This window comes from Carassius gibelio, chromosome B18 (genome assembly GCF_023724105.1).
Source record: "Carassius gibelio isolate Cgi1373 ecotype wild population from Czech Republic chromosome B18, carGib1.2-hapl.c, whole genome shotgun sequence".
Classification (NCBI taxonomy): Eukaryota; Metazoa; Chordata; class Actinopteri; order Cypriniformes; family Cyprinidae; genus Carassius; species Carassius gibelio.
In genome coordinates this window covers 5,910,660-5,936,859 of record NC_068413.1, presented here as the reverse complement: position 1 = coordinate 5,936,859, position 26,200 = coordinate 5,910,660, and the positions used below count along the sequence as shown (strand labels likewise).

The 26,200-nt window shown below is 36.1% G+C and overlaps 1 protein-coding gene across 4 annotated transcripts in view; it reads right to left on the bottom strand.

Moving 5' to 3' along the window:
- Positions 1–102: 102 nt before the first annotated feature.
- bicd1a (bicaudal D homolog 1a) overlaps positions 103–26,200 on the bottom strand; it is a 30,178-nt gene continuing 4,080 nt past the window's right edge. The window contains exons 2-9 of one of the 4 annotated variants that reach the window (XM_052581558.1): positions 16,771–16,983; positions 12,838–12,990; positions 11,687–12,157; positions 8,587–9,696; positions 8,337–8,488; positions 7,223–7,433; positions 2,932–3,021; positions 103–1,820 (exon numbers count right to left, since the gene is read on the bottom strand). In XM_052581558.1, coding sequence (XP_052437518.1) covers positions 1,815–1,820; positions 2,932–3,021; positions 7,223–7,433; positions 8,337–8,488; positions 8,587–9,696; positions 11,687–12,157; positions 12,838–12,990; positions 16,771–16,983 — 2,406 coding nt within the window. In that variant the 3' untranslated portion in view covers positions 103–1,814. Of the gene's footprint in view, positions 1,840–2,931; positions 3,022–7,222; positions 7,434–8,336; positions 8,489–8,586; positions 9,697–11,686; positions 12,158–12,837; positions 12,991–16,770; positions 16,984–26,200 lie in introns of all 4 variants that reach the window. The other 3 variants (XM_052581561.1, XM_052581559.1, XM_052581560.1) reach the window with 3 other exon arrangements.

Below are 26,200 nucleotides of genomic sequence, written 5' to 3'. Positions count from 1 at the left end.
AGTGCAAACACAATGTGAATTTTGAATACTACAATGTGCACACAAAAACTTTCACACATCACACACCATCTCAAATAATCAGGACAGGACTCAGTCAACAAATGCTTTTTAAAATTTTATTTCACAAAAAAAGTATGTGACTTAGGACTGCATACACATAAAAATATCCTGTGGCAAGATCATGCTTTCACCAGTACACACCATGTGACATTGTGGGTGTTAATCAGCTAATTTCACTTCAGAAGCAACATGTATACCACAATGTGTAGTTAATAAAACTGAAACTGCTCTTGTATCATTGGAAATACTCAATAAGAAATTAATATAGTCTATAAACGCCAAATGAATGGGTTAGACTGAGGAGCTAAAAGAGATTGTGAATGAAACCATTGATCTTGTATCCTTCTTTGCATGTCATTAAACAGACTAAGCTTTGTTCTAGTTTCACAATAGATATAGTTATGCTTTGAGAAGTGTCTGATGGATTCTTCATCTGAATCCATCAATAACCGTTCAGTCAATCAATGAGACTGAAAATGTGTTTTTGTGGTTTGCTGCTATACAAAAACAATGAAAATTGATATTTCTCCTTGTCCTGCTGGTACAAATCACGGCGTGATTGGAGGACAGATGACCAAATGACATGAAAATGTCCTGTGCCTGTTTCAAAATGCATAGATAAATGTGTTTGTGCTTTATACAGGGTAAAGGTTAGATATAACTTAAACAGAAAATGAAAATGATCGATTCTATAGTGAATATGGGATACAATAAATAGGGCTTGTATGCTGTTTTTGGAGCAGATCTGAGAATAATAAACCCACTTCATGTTCAAATTTAGCAGCGCACTGGGATCAAGCCTCACTCAAGCTTTAACTCCACTCCCTCAAACATGAGTTTTTTCCCCAACGGGCACTGAACTAGGCCTACATGTCCACTCAGTCCTCAAAGACTTATTTGACATCACTTTCTGCAATAAAAAAGAGAATTCAGGTATAAAATATAATCTTTATGCATTGCAATAAACTGTTAAAAAAAGGACAAAGAAACAAATTCCATGTGCAATAACGTTAGAAAAGCTGAGATTTGCAAAACTTTGTAATGCAAACATCACCTCAGGAGCTTGAAGGTCAAAATCAAAGTCACTCAAATTGTATACTTAAAATTGTGTCTACTTAATGAAAATTATGCGTACATGTCTCTCAATAATCCATTTACCTCTCTTCAATCTTTCAAACACATCTTCCTATCACAAAGATTGAAAATATTAGTTTCGACTGATAGAAAGTCACCTTGCATACCATAATACTCCAGGGTGGATGTAATTAATACTAATTTTTATGGTTTAAAAAGTTGAATTTGAAGAAAAAATGCATTCATATCCAAAATCATATTTATATTAAAAAAATCAGACACAACACGCATCATATAAAAAAACAACAACAACAGAAAAAAAACACAAATAAATAAAGTAATAAATAGATAAATAAATAAGTATACATCAGTCCATTTCAGGATGATGATTAGTGCGTTCACAATAAGCTTCACTGAATAATTCATCCAATTCCAGTAAGCGGGCGGGCACCTCTGGGATCACACATAGAGAAGAGCGTCTGATTGGCTGGAGGTCATGGTTGACTGATGGGCTCCGCCCCCTTAATCTATCTCTGTGAGGACTGGTCAATATTAGAGTCCAACGACAGGAGGCTTTGGGCTCAAAAAGATGAGAATGATGGGCCAGACATTGGAAAGGATCACATGGAAGTCTGGAGTTGGCCGCAGTCATCTGGTCCTCTTGAAGAGCTAACAACACTTTAGGACTACCAAGAGACGAACGACACAGCCAGATGGGAGAGAAAACAGAAACAGTGGCCATAACTAAGTATAAAATGAAATCTTCACATCTTGTTTCCTATTATACTGGAGCGACTCAACTCACTAATTCAGACATAAACATTAAATCACTTTTGACGGACACACAGAGGCACATGCAAAAGCAAGAAGCTTTTAAGAGGAAAAGTTGTATGGGATGAAAGAAATTTTGTCTATAATTGACAACTCGGGATGAGAGGGTGATGAGAGGATGCTGGGCATCTCAGTTTTATTTTTGTATACCTTACCGGTCAAAAATGTGAAATAATTGCGATTTTGAAATGTTTATGAAACCAAGACTACATTTATTTGATAAAATTACAGTAGAAAAGAATATTACTGTGAAATAGTATTAAAACTGTTCCAAATTTGAATTTATTTTAAAATATAATTTATTCCTGTGATGGCAAAGCTGAATTTTCAGCAGCTATTTTTTTATCAATTATTCTAATATACTGATTTGGTGCTTACGAAACATTTCTTATTAATAAGAATATTGAAGACAATCGTTTTTGTGGAAACCGCTATACACTACCATTCAAAAGGTAGCGGTACTTTTTAATTTAGCAAGGACATGTTAAACTGTTTAAAAGTGGCAGTAAACCCATTTATAATGTTACAAAAGATTTATATTTAAAAGAAATGCTGAAATACATGCTAAATAGCTGAGCATCAACCATTGCAAAAAAAATCAGCAAATGATTTCTGGAGAATCATGTGACACTGAAGAATGGAGTAATAAAGAATCAAGGGATTTTAAAATATATTCACATAAACAAAGTGGTATTTTAAATTGAAATAATATTTCACTATACTACTGTTTTTACTGGATTTTTTGATCAAATAAATGCAGCCTTGGTGAGCATAAGATATCTTAATTAAATATATTAAAAACACTAATTATTTCAAGCTCATGTCTGGTAGTGTATATCAATTGTATTGTTAAAGTGTGAGCTAGTGGGTGGCAGTTGTTAACAATACTTGTGAATGCGTGACCCTGTTAGAAACAGAGTGAGAAAGGAAGCAGTCGAGTGCGAGTTCCTCCAAAGAACGGGTTACCTGTGGCCCGTGGATGCCTTCACTCCCGCGCCTCAGTTGTGGGGAGGTTGGCGGTACTGAGGCAGCAGGCTGCTGACAATCTAAGAGAGACTGATACATTAGATAGATATGCAGAGGTGTGACAGTCAGGGTTAGTGACACAAACACAGACACAGATGAGAAGTGAACTCGCCGGAAATGGCTGCAATGAGCTAACTAGAGTGTTAATCTCATGCAGAATCACACTTAAAATGAATGAATACAGCATGGAGAATGAGAGAAAAATAATTACAGACATTCAGCTGCAAATATCTGTGTACATTCATGAGGAATACCAGATATAACGATGGAAGGAAACCAAGATACTACTGTTTGTTAAATAGATATACACTACTGTTCAAAAGGGGGTGGTACAATTTTTTTTTTTTTTAATGTTTTTGAAAAAGTTCTTATTTTTACCAAGGCTGCATTTATGTAATGTAATATTGTGAAATATTACAATTGAAAATATGTGTTTAATGTTGTAAAAAAAATGTTGTCATTTGTGATTAATTTAAATTGTAAAGTGTACAAAAATAAAGTGTGATTTGTGTAATTGAAATCATAATTTTTCTTTAATCAAAAAAGTTTATATTCAACAGCATTTATTTGAAATAGAAATATTTAGCAACATTATAAATGTCCTTACTGTCATTTTGATCAATTTAATGCATCCATACTGAAAAAAAAAAGTATTAAAAACATCTCGGTCAAAGGTCAAATTTTAAACAGTAGTGTATGCGTCAGGCGCAAATGATTTGCAGTGTTGCTGCTTTGTTAATGAGAGCGTGCAAACACACATACATTTAAACATTTGACAAGACAAAAACAAACAGTCTAACACATTACAGTTGATGATGCTGTCTAGCTAAGAGCACATATACACAAGACATTTTAACCCATTTATGGGTCGTGATGCTGGGGTGTCATGGGTGGTTATTTGGGTGTTGTTATATGCAGCCAATCTATGTGTTTTTTAATACATTGCTTTGCAGTTTGTACTGGGCGGTTGGTTGTATAAATGCATTATTGCCATAACCATCTCTATATTGCAAACAATTATGTCTACAGTGGCAGTATCAAAAATGTCATTTTATTGTATGAAAGGAAACTACTGGTCTGTTGTAAGGATGCAGTACAATGTTTTGATTGCATGGGCAAAACAGCACTTGACACATTCAGTATTACGTGTGAAATGAAGAAACACTGACACCTACAGGTATAAAATGGACATATCCACTGCTATTTTATGGACAAAATTATCAGGAATAATAAAGAAGTTTCCTTTTTTCTGGGCTCTGTCACTTTTGTAAAAAAAAAAAAAAAAAAAAAAAATTATATATATATATATATATATATATATATATATATATATATATATATATATATACATATATATTAATGCTGGGCCCTGGTGACACCGGTGAAGCAGATCAGACTGGTTTCCATTAAAACTGCAGTAGAACTCAATTGAGTCACATCATACACAATACTTCATGTCTTTAAGCAATGCACAGAAAACAGCAATATTGCAATGCTAAACTCGACCTGAAATCTCTGACTACTCCTAGAAATAGAAAAAAAACACCACTCATCTTCAGAGGCTTGTCTATGCATGTAGTGTAATCGCTGTCTATCATCAGATCTGTATATGAACTGCATCTCGGTCAGTCTCGCATGAGCAAATGCTAACACAATGTTCTGAACAACTTTCAACTGCTGACCTTGTCAAATGCTTTTTGGCCCACAGCTCCTTAAACAAACGTCATTCTATAAATGAGTGCCTTTTTTGTATTAAATACTGTACATATTATATATACACATTAGTACATACACTTAAAAATGACTGTAAGATGTAAAAGTCTTTTTTTTTTTTTGCATTCTCCTTGCTAAATAACCAAATACTTATATTTTGATAAAAAATATATGTGAATAAAAAGTTGCATTAATTTATATTTAAGTGGAGCAAAACAATAGATTTTAGTTGAGTGTAACTAAATAAAATAAAATAAAATATGGTCTGTTATGATTGTCAGTAGGGGCCAATCTTAAATTGTTACCATGACTTTCAATTAAAAAATGATTATTCAAAAAAATAGGAATAATAATATACTATAGAATAATGCATAAAAATACAGACAAAATAGCATTAAATTATCTAATACACACCTTCCAATTTTACATCTATAAGCAAAGGGGTTAAAATGTCATATTAAAACCACCCTGTTACCTAGTGTATATTAACATTTTATTTTTAATGTTAAAATACATTAAAAATAAAATCTAATTTCAGATGGAACAATACAACTGACAAAAACACATTTTCTAATTTTACTAAGTTTACTAAAAACATTCAGAAATTACTAAATAAAATTAAAAATGTCCCTGTTAAACTGGAAAGGCACCCGTTCTATAGAATGACTCATAATGAATGACACATTTAATGGCTCTGTGCTTTACAGCTCATTGAAATGCAGTAGCTGTGAAGCATGTACAAGAACACTTCCCTGCATTTGCATATGGCAGATCCTGCATTGCCATATGCTGTGTCCATGAATAGAACAGCTCTTACTGGCACATTTGATCATACAGGGACAGGGTGCATTGGGATCAACTGAACATTTTCTGTTGCTGCAGAGCAAATTTATCTTTAAAATAGGTTTAATGTGAATATACATGAGCTTTTACTCATAATCCAGTACTCACAAGGCTTGATGATTACATAAAGGCCAAGGGAAATGTTCAGTCCTTCAGTGCACACTGTTGCCAGAGGGTGGAGCTGTAGTTATGTCAGATGTGCTATATGCCAATGCAAAAATAACTGAAAACTCCATCACAAAAACTAACTTCTTTGCATGCAGTATGTAGCACCTATTTCTTCAAGCCATAAAATGGAAGCCCACATGCAGGAATTATATACTAAAAGAGACATGCACCAATCAATACCTGTTTTGCTTTCTAGAATAATTCTTCCAGCATGATCCAAATACTGATGCAGATTCCAAAAACTGTGCTTACCAAAAAACTGTTTTCTTACCCGGGCCGCAAAAAAAGGACATCAAGCAAAGTGGTATTTGTATTTATTTATCATTATTCAATCTTATTTTTATATCCAGACAACATTGTCTCATAAAGCTGTGCAAGTGCTCTATCGGTCAAAAATTACGATTTTTAAAAATGTTTTTGAAAGAAGTCAGAAAACATTCTAACATGTCGATTTAATGCTCAGAAAAAAAAATCGTAATATTATCTTTGTTAAAAACTGCTGCTTGATATTTTTTGGTGTGCCCTGCGATATATTTTTTTTTTTTATCAGGATTCTTTGACGGATACAAAGTTTGAAAGAACTGTATGTATGTATGAACTGTGAATGTGTTCTTGCTGAATAAAAGTATTCATTTAATTTCGTACTTTCTTTTTTTTTTTCGCACTACTTACCCCCCCAAACCTTTGAATGGTACGAAATGCTTCTTTAGCGGCAAATCAGCATATTATAATGACTTCAAAAGGATCGTGCAACACTGAAAATTAAGCTCTGTCATCTCAGGAATAAATTCTGTTTTAAAATATATTAAAATAGAAACATTTCTTTAAATTGTAATAGTATTTCACTAGATTAATGTATTTTTGAACAAATAAAAGCAGCTTTGGTGAGCATAAGAGAATTCTTAAAACATTTTGACCGACAGTTATTTTTAGAGTTGGTAAAAAATGATTCTGTTCATAATGAATTAGTTGAAATTTCATGTAGTATCAATAAAAAAAGTCCCTGAGTTGAATCATACACTCCAAGCAGTCATATCAGATGGAAACCAGTCTGTCCTTAAACCGTGTCACCTACTGAGGGTCACCATTAGAGATTCTGGGAGTCCCATGCTGGACTAGAGAGGTTCTTGAAACGGCCACTGGAGCGCATGCGAGATCTCACAGAACGTGGCGACGGTTGCCGAGAGCCCAGGACAGGAGAACGGTAGGGGGAAGTAGGAGCAGATCTGGGAGCATGAAGATCAGTGTCTCTGCTATGAACAACATGACAAAACTCAATACTTAGCGTCTCTTGGTCTAAAACTAAAGTCTGAGTGCCCAGTTTCCACTGTGACCGGCCGAGGAAAAACGGCTGGTCTGAGGAGGTCCAGGAGGAGGAGGATGGAGCAGTGACATCAAGTGAAGGAGAGCTACTGGCTGATGCAACCATATTGTTTTGGAATAGACAGGAAGGGGGTTTGGAAACAGTGGGACTAGGGGGAGCAGTGAGTGCAGTTTGATGACTTACTTTTTGAGGGCTGCTCTTAATTTTTGGCACTTTTCCTCCACGGCCACAATGCGACTGCTCGTGGTCAAACTCTAGGTCTTCCAGGCGTTGGGTGAGGGCCAGTTTCTGCTGAATTGCCATCCGCAGGAGGGAGTTCAGAGTCTTCTTTTCATCTTCTGCAGCAGCCAGCTGCCTCTGCATCTCATCCAGCTGAGTTACATACTCATCGCATCTGGAGAAAAAGGAGGAGAGAGCACATTGTACAATACTGAATGAGAATTATCTTGAATAATTACAACTTATTTTCTGTGTGAAACAGAATATTCACCATTAAAAATATAGTGAAAAAAGTGATTTTGTCCGTCTTAAGTCATTAGATTTCTGAAAAAACGGCTCTAAAATGTCAGTTCTTTTTATTCAAAAATTAATTGTGTAGTAAGATACATATTATGCATTTTAGTAGTATTTATACAAATAGGAATACATTAAATATGTTGCCTTTTTTATTTGTTGTTTAGTATGGTTATACTGTAGATTTAAGGCAATTTTTTGTTATTGCATTTATGCCACATTTAAAAATACAGTCAATAAAATCAATAAAACACAATTTTCTAAATTTTAAACTTTAATTTTTACATTTCTTAGCTGTTTCCCCAGTTGACAAAAATATGTTCTAAGGACATTTTGCTCATGCAAAATGCTAATGCATTTTGCTTTGCTCAAACCGTTGATTTTTTTTTTAATGTTTAAAACCATTTTTCTTTGTTATACAAACATTATGCAAACATAAAAAAGTTAATTTTGAAAGTGCTCGTTTTGAAACAAATATATATATTAAAAAAATAAAGTCGCATCGTGTAAAAATTCATTAAGGAACCAGAATTATTAATAGGAATCAGAACTTATTTCCATCCCTACCTGTAACAGTAACTAAATTGCCATTTAATTACTATTTAGTTAAACACAATTTCCAACCTATGTGAGATCAGCCAGAAAGTAAAATTCAAGCAGTTACATTTTTATGAAATATTACAAATACAGAACATTTAGTTAAATCATGAATGTTATTTAAAGAAAGAAACCAGTTTGGATATCCTCAATAATAATAAATGAAGATAAAGGCTGATAAGCGCACCTTGTGGCAAACATTGCCCTTAGTGAGGAAAAGGTGGCTGCGTCTTCTTTGAGGGCCTTCAGTTCATTTCTAAGCTTCATCATTGTCTCCGTCACCATGGATTTCTCATTTTCATATTTGCTCTTCAGGTTCGCAAGTGCCCCCTCGGCAGTCTAGAAACACAAATAAAAAAACATATTGTTCTGTTTTATATGCTTCTTTTTGAGACCCAACACAACTGGAGACATTGGGATTTGCATGGCTTTCTAACCTGTTTATTGGCTTTCAGGACTACACGCAATGTGGCGATCTGCTCTCTCTTGGTGCTCAAGAGGGATTTGAGTTTCAGGATCTCCTCCATGCAGAGCTCTTTGTCCTTATCTAGGATGGGTGCCAACTCTCGTGCCGCAGCCCTCTGCCTGGAGAGCTGCAGCGAACGGTCCACAGCCTTCTGCAGGTGCTTGATCTGGTCACGGATGATGGCGTTGAGGTTATAGATGTTCATGGGTTCCCGGCGGAGATCACCTGTTTCTGGAACTGGGGAGGGTGAGAGAGATGAACCATTGATTGGTGAACCAAAGGGGGTTTTATTGGGACTTCCTCCTTCCCCTTTAGTTCCTTCTCCAAGGGGTTCCTTTGAAGGAGAGTCTTGAGGACTCTTGGACACATCTGAGGAGTTAGCAGCTGCGATACGGCGAGCTAAACGTGGAGAAAGCAGTGCTCTTGGGTCGTCTGGACCTTTGAGACTGCCGCTACGTGTAACTCGGCTCTGACGGTAGTAGTCCAGCATGACTCGGTTCGGCGTTTCATTGTTGCACAAGCAGACGTGGTGGTAGAGCTGAGCAAGTTCTTCACTAAACGTAACCAGCTCATCCTGAGCTGTGTTCAGCATGCCGTTACTTTCACTAGCCATAACGGAAGCACACCGGAGCTCCACTTCCAGACTGCTAACCCGCTCGCGGCCCTCACGGCAGGTTTTCTCCAACCGTTTCACCTGCTCTTCGAGAGCCTGGACCTTCCCCTCACTGTGGTTGCTCTCTTCTGATTGGTTCTCCAAAGACTGGTTATATTTTTCCTTCAAAGCCTTAAGCTCCGCCTTCAAGTCAATGACCTCAGTCATGGCAACTCTGTATTTGCACTCCAGAAGCTCCATTCCATTGATATCTGCTTCATAATCGCAGCAACCGTTAATGGGCACGTCGTTCTTCTCAGACTCCTCTGTGTCAAACTCCTTGTCACTGTAGAGGCGCTTCATAGCATTGAAGCGCTCAGTAAGGCGGTGAACGCGTTTGTGCTGCTCAGTTAAAGCACCCTGCGTGTGCTGCAGTTGAGTTTGAGACTCCTGCAGGTTGGAAAGTAGAACAGCCTTCTCTCGCTCAACCTTGTGGACAAGATGATACACAGTTTGTTAGCAAAAACCAAAAAGTTTTTAAAACACTAACATAAAAAAACACTATATGTTAGCCTTGCCATTCTCAACTGGGGTCAGTACACTTGAAAAAATATTACTTACATTCATTAAGGACACATTGAATTGATCAAAGGTGACTGTAAATACATTTGAAATGTTACAAATGATCTCACATTTTAAATTAGGCAAGGCCGCTATATTGGCCGATATTCAGCATTTTTCAAATATCTGCAATGGCTGATAAATTTTTCTGCTTGGCCGATGTATTCGAGAGCAGCAGTGCCTTTGCTCAAACTCTCTCTCTTGTTCGTTGTTGTCGTTAACAGTTCTTACTATTATGGATAGAAGTCGGTCTAATAATCAGGTTAAACAGTTATATCGGCTATCAGCCGCCCTGCTTTCCAAGATATCGGCATCGGCACGCTTGTGGCTGAGATAGCGAAACACCATCGATTCCTTTCTGGCAATGAGCCAAGAACAACACAAGAAAATATATTTCAAAAGTGAACAGAGGTAGATGGGGAAACACTTTTTTTCTGGATAAATGCCAGGCAATTACAGTAGCTTAAAGTGTGAGGAAACAAGTAATTACAACCAAGCAGGAAATTAAACTGCACATTTAAACGGCAAAATATACTACATCAACTGCTTTGTGCAATAGGATGCTTAACAGGCTCTTGGCTCTATTGTGCATTTGATGGCAGTCCCACACAGCAAGAGAAAACATTGCTAAAGCCACAGTCCCCAGAGGAGACACTTAGATGCAACATGTTATATAATGCTATTCATGAAATGGATCTGTTTAGACTAGTTTGATGAATTTATATGTGGTCACATTGATTTTTAAAAAAATAATACATGACCAAATTGCCATAGTGTCTTCAATAAATATATCTTAATATACAACTGAAATATTTTAATATTTTATTTTAATGATTTCATATTAAATATTTTGAAGTGTATATATACATATATACACCCCCCCCCCCCCCCCCCACACACAATGGGTTTTTGTTTTTTTAACATGTACCAGTGTATTTACACTGGCACCGAGCTACATTCACTCCGATTATCATGCAATGTTTTGTACGATTTGCTGTGATGCTCCTTTAAGCAGCTGATGCTCTCTATGTTTCTGTGTCCGCACTGGCAGATTTTCTATTCTTGTCCCATGCTCTCTCTCTTGGTGAATATGCCGGTGGCACATGCACATACAAATACATTACTGTGTCCTGCTTTTACAGAAGCAGGCACAAAGCACTCCCTTAAAATGGTAATCGCCCTGACAATAGCCTCCCAAAGCCCAAAATATACTTTTGCACTTACAGCAATCAACTTTCCTTCACTCAGATTTGCACTTAAGCTGTTAATACCTAAAGTGTTTTACCAGTCATTACAAATATGTCTATGCCAAAGTGTCTAGGGCATGAAAATGTGTCAATAAAGGCTCTTTTGATCTCAATTGAGACTGACTGGATTAATAATGGTTCATGCCCTTTAAAGGGTTTAAGGAATCTATGTTTGCTTATAAAGTAGCAGTAGATGCATTAAATCTCTTTCGATCAATCAAGTCAATAGTTGCCCATTAATACACTGGATAACAGCTATTATCCCCCAAAGCACTAAAAAAGTACTAAAACAACACTGAAAATAATTAATAACCAACTAAATAGTTTTTTGACAGATAAAAAAATAATAAATTAAATAATTAAGAATAACTTTTAGAATGTATATCAGTATCAGTATGCTATTTAAATGAGATATAGTTGAAAAACTTGAACTTTCATAAGTGGATTTTGTCTTTTTTTTATTTTTATTTTCATGATTTAAACGTCTCAAACATGAGCATGATCTACTATGCTTAAGCAAATTAAATAAATATTGCTCTCCATTGTCTAATTTCATACTCTGGTATTGCCACACTTCCTGCATATTCTGTGCCTTATGTCATGTGACCAACCTGTAGGAGCTGTTGTTTGAGTTTCTGTATCTCAGACAGGTTGAGTTCGCTGAAGAGATCAGACACTGGGTGCAGCACCTCTCCCTTCCTGCTTCCCGGTCGGTGATATTCTCCATTCATCTTTGGTCCATGCCCATTGCACTCATTACAGCGGTTACGTTCCTCATTGGGGCTGGACCCAGATGCAGACGTGCCATTGGTCGCCGCCTCCTCTGCGAACTTCAAACCCTCCACAGAGATGGCCAGGTGAGTGCTGGCTCCGTACACACTGTCCGTCAGGCTGAGATGATGGGCCAGCTCCTTTCTCAGATTGTTCTTCTGCTCTCTCTCACTTTTCAGAGCATCCAGCGCCTCTTCTAACTGGCCTTCAGAAATGTCTTTTAAACGCAAAGCGTCTTCCAGCTGGCTGTTGAGCAGCACTGTCTCTTCCTCAAGCACTTTGATTTCATGCTTTAGACCCTCATATTCCACCTGTAAATTTTAAAGAGATTAAAGAGGATGTGAACAGGTATATTTGTGGCCACTCGACTGTGTAATATAAGAATAAGACAGAATAAGAATAATATTGTTTATATTATGCTATATATATATATATATATATATATATATATATATATATATATATATATACACACACACACACACACACACACACACACACACACACACACACACACACACACAAACATTTTACGTGTAATATATTATTATTAATATATAGCATAATCTTAAAGGTATGCATAATTTGATTCAAGTATGGCATGTTCATAAGTGATCTTCTATACCATCAAGTCATTCCATAAAATAATAGTCCTTTCTCTTACCTACTACTAAAATCATTGGTTTATGAAAATTTTGTTGAAGCCAAACTCCAACCTTAAGCCCTCAAATCTGATTGGTTAATAGGGATGTTTATCTAGGATCATCAAGGATATTGATTCAGTAATCTGTCCAACTGGGTTAAATCATGTTAAGCTTAAAAAGTACAACAGGGAACCTTAATTATAAGCACACAATAAAAAAAAAAAAAAGTGAAGTGAAGTGAACTTCTGGAAGTCAAGAGGTCACTTGATACATGTAATTGTGCTCTACAGTGGTTTTGATACTGTTATTCACACTTATATTGTACGTGTGTGTGTGTGTGTGTGTACCTGATTCTGTTTGAGTGTTGACACAAGCTTCTGTAGGGTGATGTTCTCCTCCTCCAGTTCAGTGTAGTCCTGCAGCAGTCTGGTCTCTCTGAACTTATACTCTCTGATTTCCTCTCTCATCCTGTTCCTCTGTAGTTCTAACATCTCATTATTCTGAAAAACAGAAAGGTAAGGACAACAGAAAAATACATTATCCATTACCCAATTTCAGAACAAAGAATGATGGACAAAATCCGCTTGTTAAAGAGGCAAGAACAGCATCAATGTACTGGACAGCATGGTTTGAAGAGTTTGTCTTCTCCAAAGAGGCAAAGAAGGTTTTTAGCTAGTTCAACCAATTTTTTAGCAATGATTTAGCTTGGTTAAATCAAAACTCCATCTCTGTATCTGTGATAAACATGCAAAGAATTTTATGACTAATGGACTGGTCTAAAAAGAAGATGGTAATAATAGAAAAAAATAGCAGCAACCCTATGTATAGAAAAAAAAATTAAAACAAAATAATACAATAAAATAAAATAATCAGCAGTAAACCCTACATATCTATTAAAAGCCTCTTGTTTGTCATTATATTGGTGTTATGTGTGATTGTCATGATGAATCTTTGTAAGGAATCTATAAAAATCCATTAGCCTTACATATAATAGCTTTGTATCTCTTGTGAGTCAGAGTCTAAGATGATACTGAGCATGTCAACACTTGAGCTGACAGGAATGCTGGGTAACAAATTGCTTTCCGTTAGAGAAAACCCTCAAGTCAGCACTTTCTTCCTCACAGTTCAATCTATATGGGAAAGCAGAGACAAAGGCTTTTTAACAGCTGAAACAGAATGTTAGATGCAAGATGACAAAATGTTGAATATATCATAATCAGTCTAATAATGTAGCATTAATCTATATAAAAGTGAGTCACAATAAGAGGCCAAAAGGTACCTCTTCATGACTTTCTACCAAGGTACTAGCCCTGATCTTCAATCATTATGCCTTGTACAACTATTTGTACCAGCATTCACAATGTAGTAAAACTCTGGAATCCTTAAACCATTCTTCAAGACCAGATTACTGGAAAATCACAATAGCTAAGAGAGAAAACCCCCCACCGTTGCACAAACTGGGCAGAACTGCTGATGAAGAGTCAAAGGTGTGGAACAGACATGGGAACAGAGCCAACCTTGGGAGAAACCTAGATGCTGACTGGGCTGTAAGACAAATGTGTAACGCGCAGCATATTTTAATAATCTCAAAACCACATGTTTTATTTAGAGTTATTTACACTAAAAGTTTGGGGTCAGTAAAGTTTTTTTTTTCTAAAAGAAATTAATAATTTACAGTTGCATCTCAAAAAATTTGAATATCATGGAAAAGGTCTTTATTTTTTGTAATTTAATTAAAAAAAGCAAACTTACTTATAATCTAGATTCATTGCACACAAACACATTGCTGAAAGGTCCTGGCTGTTCACTGAGTGCTGTATCAAAATATATTAATAGAAAGTTGACTGGAAGGAAAAAGTGTGGTAAAAAAAAGGTTCACAAGCAACAGGGATGACTACAGCCTTGGGAATATTGTCAGAGAAGGCCGATTCAAGAACTTGGGAGAGCTTCTCAAGGAGTGGACTGAAGTCGGAGTCAGCGCATCAAGAGTCATCACGCTCAGACGTCTTCAGGAAAAGGGCTACAGCTGTCACATTCCTAAAACCAAGCCACTCTTGAACCTGGAAAAACCATCAGAAGCATTTCACCTGGGGTAAGGAGAAAAATAACTGGACTGTTGCTCAGTGGTCCACTGTCTTCTTTTCAGATGTAAATTTAGCATTTCATTTGGAAATCAAGGTCTGGAGTCTGGAGGAAGACTGGAGAGGCACAGAATCCAAAGTCCAGAGTGAAGTTTCTGAAGTCAAAGATGATTTGGGTGCCGTGGCGTCTGCTGGTGTTGGTCCATTGTGTTTTATCAAGTCCAAAGTCAATGCAGCCGTCTACCAGGAGTTTTTGGAGCACTTTATGTTTCCATTTGCTGACAAGCTTTAAGGAGATGCTGATTTCATTTTGCAGCAGGACAATATTACTGTTTTTACAGTATTTATGATCAAATAAATGCAGTCTTGGTGAGCTTTAAAACTAAACTAAAATTGATATATATATATATATATATATATATAAACCAAAACTTATTCAGACACCAGAAATATTTTTTTTACTAGTGAGTGCAAGAGACTATATTTCATTTATGTAAGTAAGAATAGCAAAATAAAATAAACTGTGACATATCACACCCAAAGATTCTTCATGGACTACTAAAAATGTGGGATTAAATATATAACCTAGTGTTTATAACGTAGTGTCTATTAAAAAATAAACTGTGTCTTGTCTAGACATGCACTGAAGCTACAACAAAATCCATCCAAATTGAACTAAAGCTGTCGCCAACAAATCCACCATAACGGGACTAAGAGGATCAATCACTGTTATGTCGTGAGATAATTTGCACACCCTGGCAGATGACCTTCCGTTGAGCAGAGATATTGATTACTGTACACAATACCACAGCTCTCCCAGAGGATGTGATGTCTCATTGCATATTCCAAGCGCTGCCGTGCCAGTTCAAATGAGCTGGGCATGAACTCCAGGGGATTACTGACCAATTATCACATAGTACAGCTCTATTGTAGCAGTGGTAATCATGGGCTTCACACAATCAGGGGTCAGGAGCAGTGCAGTAGCCCACAGTACTGGAGCAAACCTAGTACGTGCCATGCCAAAATCCGCTACAGTAAAGCTGGTTACAATGCTGAAATGCTTCACCTGTATTATGAAGTACACAAATGCCAAAATTGCACTAGTGGCATCAAATAGTATTGCAAAAATAATGAAAATAAACAGACCTATCCTGGAAGTCCCAAAGAAGTCAGTCTATGAATTGTTTACTCACAATGTTCCTGTACAGTTGTTAAAAAGCTGTTATTTAAATAAAATTAAAAATGCTGAACACCAGTTATGAATACATCTTACTGGCCTAAACTTTCTGGCACACACCACATTCTCAGTGTTATTTTAGTATTACTGTGAAATAATATTATAATTTGAACTGAGGCTTTGAATTATTATAATTTTTTCTACTATGTCCATAGTTTTAAGCAATTTTTCATATTTTAGATTGATCAAATTTAGCACATCCAGTTTAACTAAATAAAAATAATAAATCAAACCGAAAAAAAAAAAAAACGACAACAACCCAAATTAATGATTTTTTCCCCCATTTATTTTATTTAAAGAACAAAAATTGAACAAAATTGTTAGTCATGGTTTCAGCTTTAGTTTTACTTAACTATAATAACTCTTTAATAATCTTAATAATTACTTGCTATATGATTTGTCTTGATAATTAAAAAAAAATGCATCTAACAATGTGGGGTAAAAATGCAGCCAGTGTAAACATTCTATAAACATTTGCACAATAAAATCAGCATGCCATTTCATTGTTTATTATTTGATTATTTGAATAAAAATGCTAATATTTGTAATCCAGACTGTCAGAATACCTGGATTTACTGTAGTAATTAAGCTATTTGAAATGTGAGGTACTGTATGTGACCCCAGTGTGAAATTCTTAGTGAAATTCCCTGTCTCAAAGGGCTGCAGTGGCCGTGTGTGTGTACAGTGTCTTTGTGCCGACCTCAGGGCATTTCTCTTATGCCCCAGCTTAGCCATGGATTTGCCCCCCACAATGCACTATGGCGACAGTCTCTGACCCTGACACCACCCTCTGCCTCCAATGACTGCTGACACACTACACACACAGCCTGACTGCCCTCAAAATGACCTTTTGACCCAAGATGAAGTTTCATAGTCTAGTAAAATTTATTATTTTGAGATATATATATTTGGATATGTAATGTGACAGCAGTTTCAAAAGTAAAAGAAAATACACAACTCACCTCTCTGAGTTCCTGCACTAGAGCATTGAGACGTTCGGCCTCTGCTTGGGCATTGGAGGCCACAGAGCTGCTCACATTGAGCTGGGTTTGAAGGTCCACCAGACGTCCCATGTAATAGGCCTCTTTGGAGGCAGATTCCTGCAGCAGCGTCTCTTCGTTTGTCTCACCATCCTCAGCGACTTTACGTTGGTTGGTGTACGCCTGACCAAATGCCTGTAAATGAATGTCAGAGAGAAAAAGGGGTATTCACTTTAAGAATATCATGGCTGTGATCACAACAGCACACTACTATACCACCAAACAGCTAATGGTAGCCATTGACTTCCAAAGATTTTTTTTTTTTTGGCAACTGTTTGGTTACCAACATTATTCAAAATATTTTCTTTTGTGTTCAACAGAAGATATAAACTCTTATGGGATAAAAACAACTCGAGAGTGAGTAAATGCTGACAGGTTTTTGGGGTCTCTGCATGTTTTAACCATAGACTGTATAAAAACATGGACATAGCGTCTGTGACATCACTTGTAGGTTTCTGAAGAGTGTTTTTGAAGTTTAAGTGGGTGGAGCCGACCGTCGCCAACTTGGCAGTGCATCACAACCGGATAATCAAAAATGGGCAAAGAGGCGGGAGCTGGTTGCTGAAACCACGCCCACCTTGTGCAACATTGGTGACAGCAGCAGCAATCCACCTGTCACTCAAGTGGCCACACCCTTTATTATGCAGAACTTTAAGGCTTAATATAATTTAAACAGATGAGTTTATTAAAAAAATTCACCTCCCTCACAGTTGTTATGAAGGGCAAAAATTTGCTATATAGACCAAAACCACTTTTTGTACCAGGCTGTAAACACATTTTTTTCTGCTGTAAAGTTGGCCATTTTAACATGGGGAGGCTTTTGCACTGACTCGCCAGCCTCTAGCAGCCAGTCGAAGAACTGCACCTTTGTTTTAGTCACTTACATGTTGGTTTCACATGAGAGACAAAAGGTTGCCACTTGGTTTTAACAGATTAAGAAATGAACACACTGATGGATATGTGCCATCAGCAAGTGTCAAGAGCAAATAATTGACTCACATGAATAGACTAATATGCTAAATGACAGCAAACGAACAAAATCCATATGATTCGATGTCACAGAAAGTGACATGGCATTGTGGTACAACAGATTTGATCCTGCTCAGATTTGATTGAGCTCTCAGCATGAAAAATTCAACAACAACAAGGTGTGTTTAGGTGCCATATACAGTATACAAAGTGCTGCACTTCAGGGTAACTAAGCTAATATTTCAGCTGATCACTCGGATCAATAGAAACACTGTTCCGATTCCCATGACACAGGTTTTCACGCCATGCAGATCTGGCGTTTCATGATTTAAGCATCCTGTCTTGATTGGAAGGTGACAGTAGATGGTACACAGGAAGGAGGAATGAGCTAGGGTTAACAGTCTGACCTGTTCTGAAAAGTTATCACAAGGCTAATCAGTATGTTTTAGTGAAACTACACACACACGTGCATTATGGTCCATTTTAAGCAATAAGTCAGTAAAGCAATAATAACAGATCATAATCTGCTGGTGCAGGTGTCTTTGAGATGATCACAATACCTGAGCCATTATGAGAGACATATAACTGGGATGAGTACCAGAAGAGACCTCCCTTCTGAAGAGAAAATCAAATAAAGATGCACTAAAAAGTGGAAGAGATGTGTATATGGATGTGGGCAAAAAACAATTGGGAGTACTGGTAGATGGCACCTTACAGCAAATCTGACTGAAGAGTGAAGGTGATAAAAAAATTGCTGAATGTCAAATACTGGAATGGTTTTCTAAGCACTGAAGCAATTTCAGTCATATGACTAATGTAACTTAAGAAAGAAAGATTTCAACAAATACAATACTTCAAAACAAAAATTTTGTTTGGGTAAATGTAAAAATGGATTTATATGTAAAGATGTTTACACTATTTCTAAATAAAGCAAAACAATATATTTTATAAAAATAAAATAAAATAAAATTTATGAAAGTAATGAGAATTCAGTTTTTATGTGTGATGAAAATGTCAGTATGCAAAAAATCGTAATGGTCCAAAAAATGAATGAGTGTTATTTATCATATTAACAGAAACTGTTTAGATTTATAAGCAGATATTATCCATGTATTTTTTCTTTAGTGCTTATAGTGGATAAGAGTGTATTGTCTGTGGTGACCACAGGACATTCATCATATTTGCCCACTTCATGAACATGAACAATGACGATATTGCTACTTGTACATACATTTTTTATTAATTTCAGGAACTTGATTTACGATGCACTTTGCAGTATATATTTGAATCCAATTCTCAAATTCTATTTAATAATCCGGTTTCAGAGGTTAACAAGCCACTGCCATTACATTAATAATGAATAATGGCCAACAGTTCAGTTTTTTCTTTCTTAGCAAACCATACTACATGGGTTCTGAAGACTAGTCAATATAAGTCCTTTAAATCATTTTTGGGTGTACTATCTCTTTAACACTTTTTTTTTCTTTCCTTTTGATTACTGAACTCTGGAGAGAAGGCGCAAAAGCAAATGGATAGACTGCTTTGATTAATTCAGTGACAGAAGTGTGAATAAGCTCTCATTGTGATTTAAAATAAGGGCCTGTGAATGTCCCAGAATCCCTGCTGAAGGTGCTCTGCCTCCCAGCTGCGCTCTGAGAGAGAATAAGAGAGAGAGATGTAGAGACTCAAGTATCGGACATTGCCGTGACCACAGACTGGGTCTTTGCTGTATAATGTGGCAGATGGTTTGTGGAGGAAGTGTGTCCATAATGCCGACTTTCTCCATCTGGTTTCTGTTGTTTAGAACAGGCAGTCACTCTACGATGCCCACTGAATAACCAGTCTCTAAAATTGATAAAAAAATGAAATTAAATAGCAGACAAAACTAAAATATAATTCTTACACATCTTAATATCTCCTGCATATTGCAAGCATCACTGTAACTGTGTCTGCGGGCAGATAGTACGTTATACATTGGCTGCAACAACAGGATGTACTGTACCTGAAAGCACAAGTGTCAACAGCAACAGCTGCGATAACATTAAACACCATACTGTGCAAACATTTATGTGAATTCACCTCTTTCACATGAACATACGTGTGTATAGGAAACAGAAAGGAAAAAGAGAACGAGTGCGCTCAGAGCAGACATCAGTTCGCCCTGTCAGTGATTTGTTCCAGACAGCGTCTGCGTGTCTGTGACAGCAGGGCAGGAGTCTGTTCTGTACCGCTGCCAGCACAACCCAGAACATCCTTGTTATTCCTATAACTGGGTGGGCTGCAGTCAAACCTTGCATTATCTATCTCCTTCATTCATGGGTATTGGTGGTTAATATTCATCTTGCATCAGCGATATGCTATGGTATCAGTTCATTTAGCAAGATATTGCTAAATTACTATATATAACAGTAAAATTGATTGATCCAAGTATGTTGGCAATATTTAACCGCATACAAGAAACCTTGGAAAGAGAGAAAATAATTGGCAACAAATTTCTCCACACTCCTAACAAAGCTCCTCACGACTCCACCAAAGATTATGTAAGCAAAAATGAGTCCTAACATAAATCACACACTGATTTGAACCCTGACATAAGCACATATGGCCAAAACAAAGTTTTATGCAAAGATATAAGTGAAAGTCGAAAGTATGTTACCCCTAAGCAGAAGCCAGCTCATTACATTCATTTTGACTGATGCATTTAGTAGTTATACTGTACATTCAATATAATGCAGGTAAGTTGTAGAGTATGTGGGTGTTGATTTTGCTAAATCAAATCTGCCAAGAAAATGACACAGATTTTTCTGTTTCTGTATGTTTGAACTTATATTTAACATGCACTTTATACACAAAGAATGGAAGTCAAACTGTCTGAAATTTCAGAGATGAAACTATAAATTAATCCTTAACTATTTATTATCTATTTATTTTAATTATTTATTTATTCTGGACCATTGATGAAACACATACAGTACAGGGAATAAAGAAGTGTAGTCTAATGACAACAACATACTGTTTAAAATAAATGCCATTTATAAATATTTAAACTAAACTAAAAATATTTAATAAACAAATAATAATAATAATGATTATAATTAATAATAATACAAATAATAATAACAAATATTATTAATAATATTAAGAATTCATAATTAATGGTTAATAATTAAATATCAACCATTAAAACATCAAAATAAGCTGTGGTTGAAATAGAATTGGATTACTAAACAATATAAACAAATAATATACATAAAATCATTAAAATGAAATACATTTTAATTATGCAGAGCTAATATACATTGATTGAAAAAAAAAAAATTACACATTATCCATTTTTTATGACCTCAACACAAAATGTATGCTAAATACAGAGCCAGAGGAATTGAGACAACAACTGGCATCAGGACTGGCCAACATTATGAGTAATGAACACAACACAACCTGTGTGATGCTACACCTGGAGCTTGTTGAGTTTTGGTGGGGTTTTCATCCCATACGCGAGGTCATTTCCTGTTGTTGTATTTTTTATCAGGTACCTCCAGGGTCCATTTTCAGGTTTCAGCAATGCGTGAAGATAAACAGCAGAACCAGGGCTGTTCTCAGAGTCTCAGGAGGCTTCGAAATCCAGGGTGGAGCTTGACTAGAATGCTTTCCTCAGCAATGAGAAAATCCAAACAATACAATCTTTATTGAACCTTTAGAAAATGTTGAACAACATTACATAAAACTTATGATATAAAAAGGGATTTTATATAAAAGTATGTTTTTATTTTACCAAAAGCCAACAATATTTATCTACTCCTAATAAAGCATCTAAAACATTGGTCTTTTTAGCAAGAACATTACAGTACATGTTTATATACTACATAGCTTTTAGATTCTAGCTATTTATATTGCACATCATTACTGACACACTACCTAAACTGCCACTTCCTGCTAAGTGTGTTTATAAAGACAAAGAGGGGAGGATATATTAAACAGTTCTTCAGCTACACACATCTGCAGCAATGCAGCACGTCTTATTCACTGCAACACAGGTTCAGCTGAATAACAGAATACTGTCTACTCAAAATCACCTTTGGGGCAGAAGATGCTTGGGAATTAGGAGCCTGGAGCAAGAAAAGAGGCTTTTCATTACACCTTGTTGAAAGAGATTCGATTCTGTTTGAAATTGAAATTCACAGCACCTAAACAGACGGTGAAAACAGCTTCATCTTTAGTTGAACAGAGCCACTTAAATAGCTTATTCTGAGTAAGCATTTAATGCACAGCACTGCGCACAGAATGATCTGCAACTTGAATGGCGGTTCACTTCAATGATAAATGCATACCTCGTCACACTAATACAGCATGAAATAGTCAACAATAAATGTACTGCACCTCAACGAGGCACAGAAAACAAGTCCATTCATCACGGTGAAAATGATAGCTCTCGCTGTCTCTTCTTCTTTGTCTCTTTTTGGTGTGCCGTGGGACATGACTATGCCAGGTCTGGAGTATTTTAGGGCAGTAAATTGCCCCGTATAGAGAGACTGTATTCCAGTCCTCTGCCTCAAGCATCTTAGAACAAAGTCACTTATTAGCCATCCATAGAGAGCGAGCGTCCTACATACATGCTGGGAAGGGAATGGAGACAGGGCAGGGGTCCATTTAATTAGCCATGGGCCACGACCACCTGAACACACAAACACTAAAGGACAGGAAACTGTGCCACTGGGCATCTTCTAAACAGGGTGTAAGGGATGGCTGAGAATGCATTTAAACATGCTGGCATGGAAATAAAGTGGTGGTGGGGAAATTTGATTTAGTGGAGGATTATACTGATATAATCATACTCCTCTGATGTCTAATATTCTGTCTACAATGAGGTTTGTTTACCTCAAATAAATTTAAAATCAATGAACCCACACCTGGACGCCAATGCACTGAGCTTCTCTTTGTTTGCACATGTCAATGTTTATGAATAGATTAAATTAAATGGGAAAAAAATAAATCTTGACAAACTATTTATCATTATAAAGATCTAAGCTTCAAGCATCAACGAAAGATCGCTTTTCAATGGACAGCTTATAAAGAATGCATTTGCTAAATTTGTGTAAGCACTACATATCAAAACATGAAGAATCAAAACGCAGTACACACCAGATCCGTCGTAATAACGAGTCATAAACACATCCACAGCTGTAAATCCCGGTTTAGTTAGAAAGGTAAGGGTCCACTGAACGATGTCTCATAGAGCATAAAAACAAAAAGTTAAAAATGTACTTGAACAGAAATAAACGGCTATGAAAATGGATGGTTTTAAATGTTGGCATGGACAATTGTATTTAAGTAAAGCAGATGCAAATCATTTGATTCTCACATATAATAGGTATATATTTATTAAATTGAATATATAAATGATATGGCTCAAAATCGGCAAATATTGATTAAATCGTAATTAAATCGTAACATTTTGTAAAAACTTTGATTATTGCCTTAATCTATTAAACAACTGGGAAGACAGTGATCAAACTACATTTCATGAAACTCGCCTGTCAAGTTCCCGAATCTGTGTATAAGCATATGAGAGTGTATTATGTATGTTATTTTTTGACAGACATCAATGTTGAAATATTCAAGAGATGTGGATTTAAAAAAAAAAAAAAAACATTCTTAGCCTGCTAGTATTCAAAAAAGTGATTGATGCCCATGTTATGTTGCTGCTGTATTTACATAAACTATGTTTTTGACATCATAACGTTCATGGGGTATTACATTGTGTATGAATTATATATACTGAAAAGTGCACAGTTTCTTTTACTGCAGCGAGTGAAGTTTCAGTCAAGAAAGCTGGAGTAAAGCAACAATCAATACACAGACCCCTGGGTAAAGTAGACAGGCTCTTTCTCAAATCTCAAACTGTGCAGAGTTATAGGCAGTTTCTGCTCTGAGAGATGTAAAAGGTACATGTCTGAATCCACACCAGTTCTGTAGAGCCACTGCTGTTTGACATTTTCAGATCCACCCAGAACTCTGCAAAGCAGCAAAATTAACTTGCATCTCACACGGTCAAGCTTTCTAGCCTTACAAAGTTTACTCCACTGATCACAAGATTGGACAGACATAAATATTGATTGCTTTGTTATACTTTACCTGACCTGCAGAGGACAGCATCATGTTTTATTTTACACTCTTTTAAACAATAGTTCCTTGATTATCTATTGTTGTTGCTTCATTTTCACCTTTCATTTTCTGTTTTTTTGTTGGCAGGCTGCAAATTCTTATTGGGTTAGTTCTTAATAGTGGCCCAATGGCTCAAATGTGAGTGTTGCCAAACAAGTCGATGGATGCATCAATTAGTGTCAATTAGACTTAATTTCAGCAGGGACTAAGGGAGCAGTTGCTTGGTGGTTGTTATTGGCTTTCTTACTGGCCCAATTCAAAAGACCTAAATTCATAATTCATCCTTCATCAGGCAAAAAGCATTACCAAGCTCAACTGGATGCATGATTAGAGGTATCATTATGTGTCACCAAAGTTTATATTCATAGAGTCCTGTGATTTCAGTAAGGCAGAAAACATGGATGGAATGATGGAATCTTGTGATATATACTGAACTGTCAAAATAAAACTTTGAATTAATTGGAAAAACTATTACAGAAATTTATAAATATCGTACTGAATAATGGACTTATTATAGTAGTAATAATAATACATTTATAATAAAATAATATCTTGCATGTTTTAATTTTAACAGTGATACTCTGTTGTGCAGCACTTTGAATGCCAAAAGTAAAAGGAATTGTTACATTTTCAATTTATTATATTTTAAAACACGAATTTTACTAGATTAAAATGTTTAATGCATTCTTTTCAGTAACCCTTTTTTTATTGTTAATTTGTATTAAATCACAAATGCAGAAAAACTAGAGAGACAATATAGAATTTCCCTAAAAAAAATATAAAGCCCTATTATTGTTAAAAAAATTTTTTTTTTAATTAATGACATGCTTTTTTAATTACATAAAAAAAAGTGATTAAATCTGGCAAAATTAAAAAGGAAAACATAGAATTTAGGAAAAAATAAAACTGATTTCATAGGGCCCTAAACATTTATTTTTGTTAAATTTTCAATAAATTATTCTTAAATTGTATGTACTGTATTTCATGATTAAATTTTTTTTTTCCGCTTTTTGATTACCGTATTTTTCAGACTATAAGTCGCACCTGAGTATAAGTCGCATAAGTCCAAAAATAAGTCATGATGAGGAAAAAAACATATATAAGTCGCACTGGACTATTAGTGGCATTTATTTAGAACCAAGAACCAAGAGACTGAGCAGCATACAGCGCCCTCTTGCGGCTGGAGACGGAAATGTTTTCTATTGGTTAATTTCTCTTGGTTCATGTCAATTTAATTTTGATAAATAACTCACACCTAACTATAAGTCGCAGGACCAGCCAAACTAGGAAAAAAAGTGTGACTTATAGTCTGGAAAATACGGTACTAGAATATTTAAGTGGACAGGCTCTTTCTCAAATCTCAAACGGTGCAGAGTTATAGTCAGTTTCTGCTCTGAGAGATGTAAAAGGTACATGCCTGAATCAACACCAGTTCTGTAGAGCCACTGCTGTTTGACATTTTCAGATCCACTCAGAACTCTGAAAATCACCGGAGACAGCAAAGCAGCAAAATTAACTTGCATCTCACACAGTCAAGCTGTTTGACCTGTCTTCCAACAGCCGAATTCTAACAATTATCTCATTCTTCATTTATCCAGAAAAATTACAAAAGAAAAAAAGATAGAGAATTTGTGAAGAAATAAAACAGATTTATAGGGCCCCATATTTGTGGCAGATGCGTTTATCTAAATCCTTAATCCTAAGAATAGGCATTGGAATAGTGATGCTCCCCTTTAAGTATATGATCAATTAGGCCTTCTCTCTGTAGTAGCACTGAAAATGCTGTTTATTGGTATTCATTTGGAGTGTGGTCCTGGCTCACAATGCAATAATCATTTGCATCAGAGACTAAAATCAATATCTCTCACCACTGGGGAATCTTGAGAAATGAGGTTAGACTATGGGGGTAGGGCAGAAAAACTAGGGGTTTTAATCGATCAGCTCCTAGAACCCCTGCTGATGTCGTGAGGCTTCTTTTCCACTGTGTCCTTCTCTCTGTCTCTTATGACATCACTTTTCATTTTCTTCCTCAGTCTAGGACAAGCAGATTTATAGATGACCTAGAAATGCCCTATGCCCTTTAGTGAGTATTTAAAAGAAGCCCGACAGTTACCGTATTTCCACCCAACCTTAAACAGTACCACTTACAATCTTACTTTGTTTACTGCCAAGTTATGTAGCTCAAAGAGTAAAGCATATAGTGCCAGCAACACCAAGG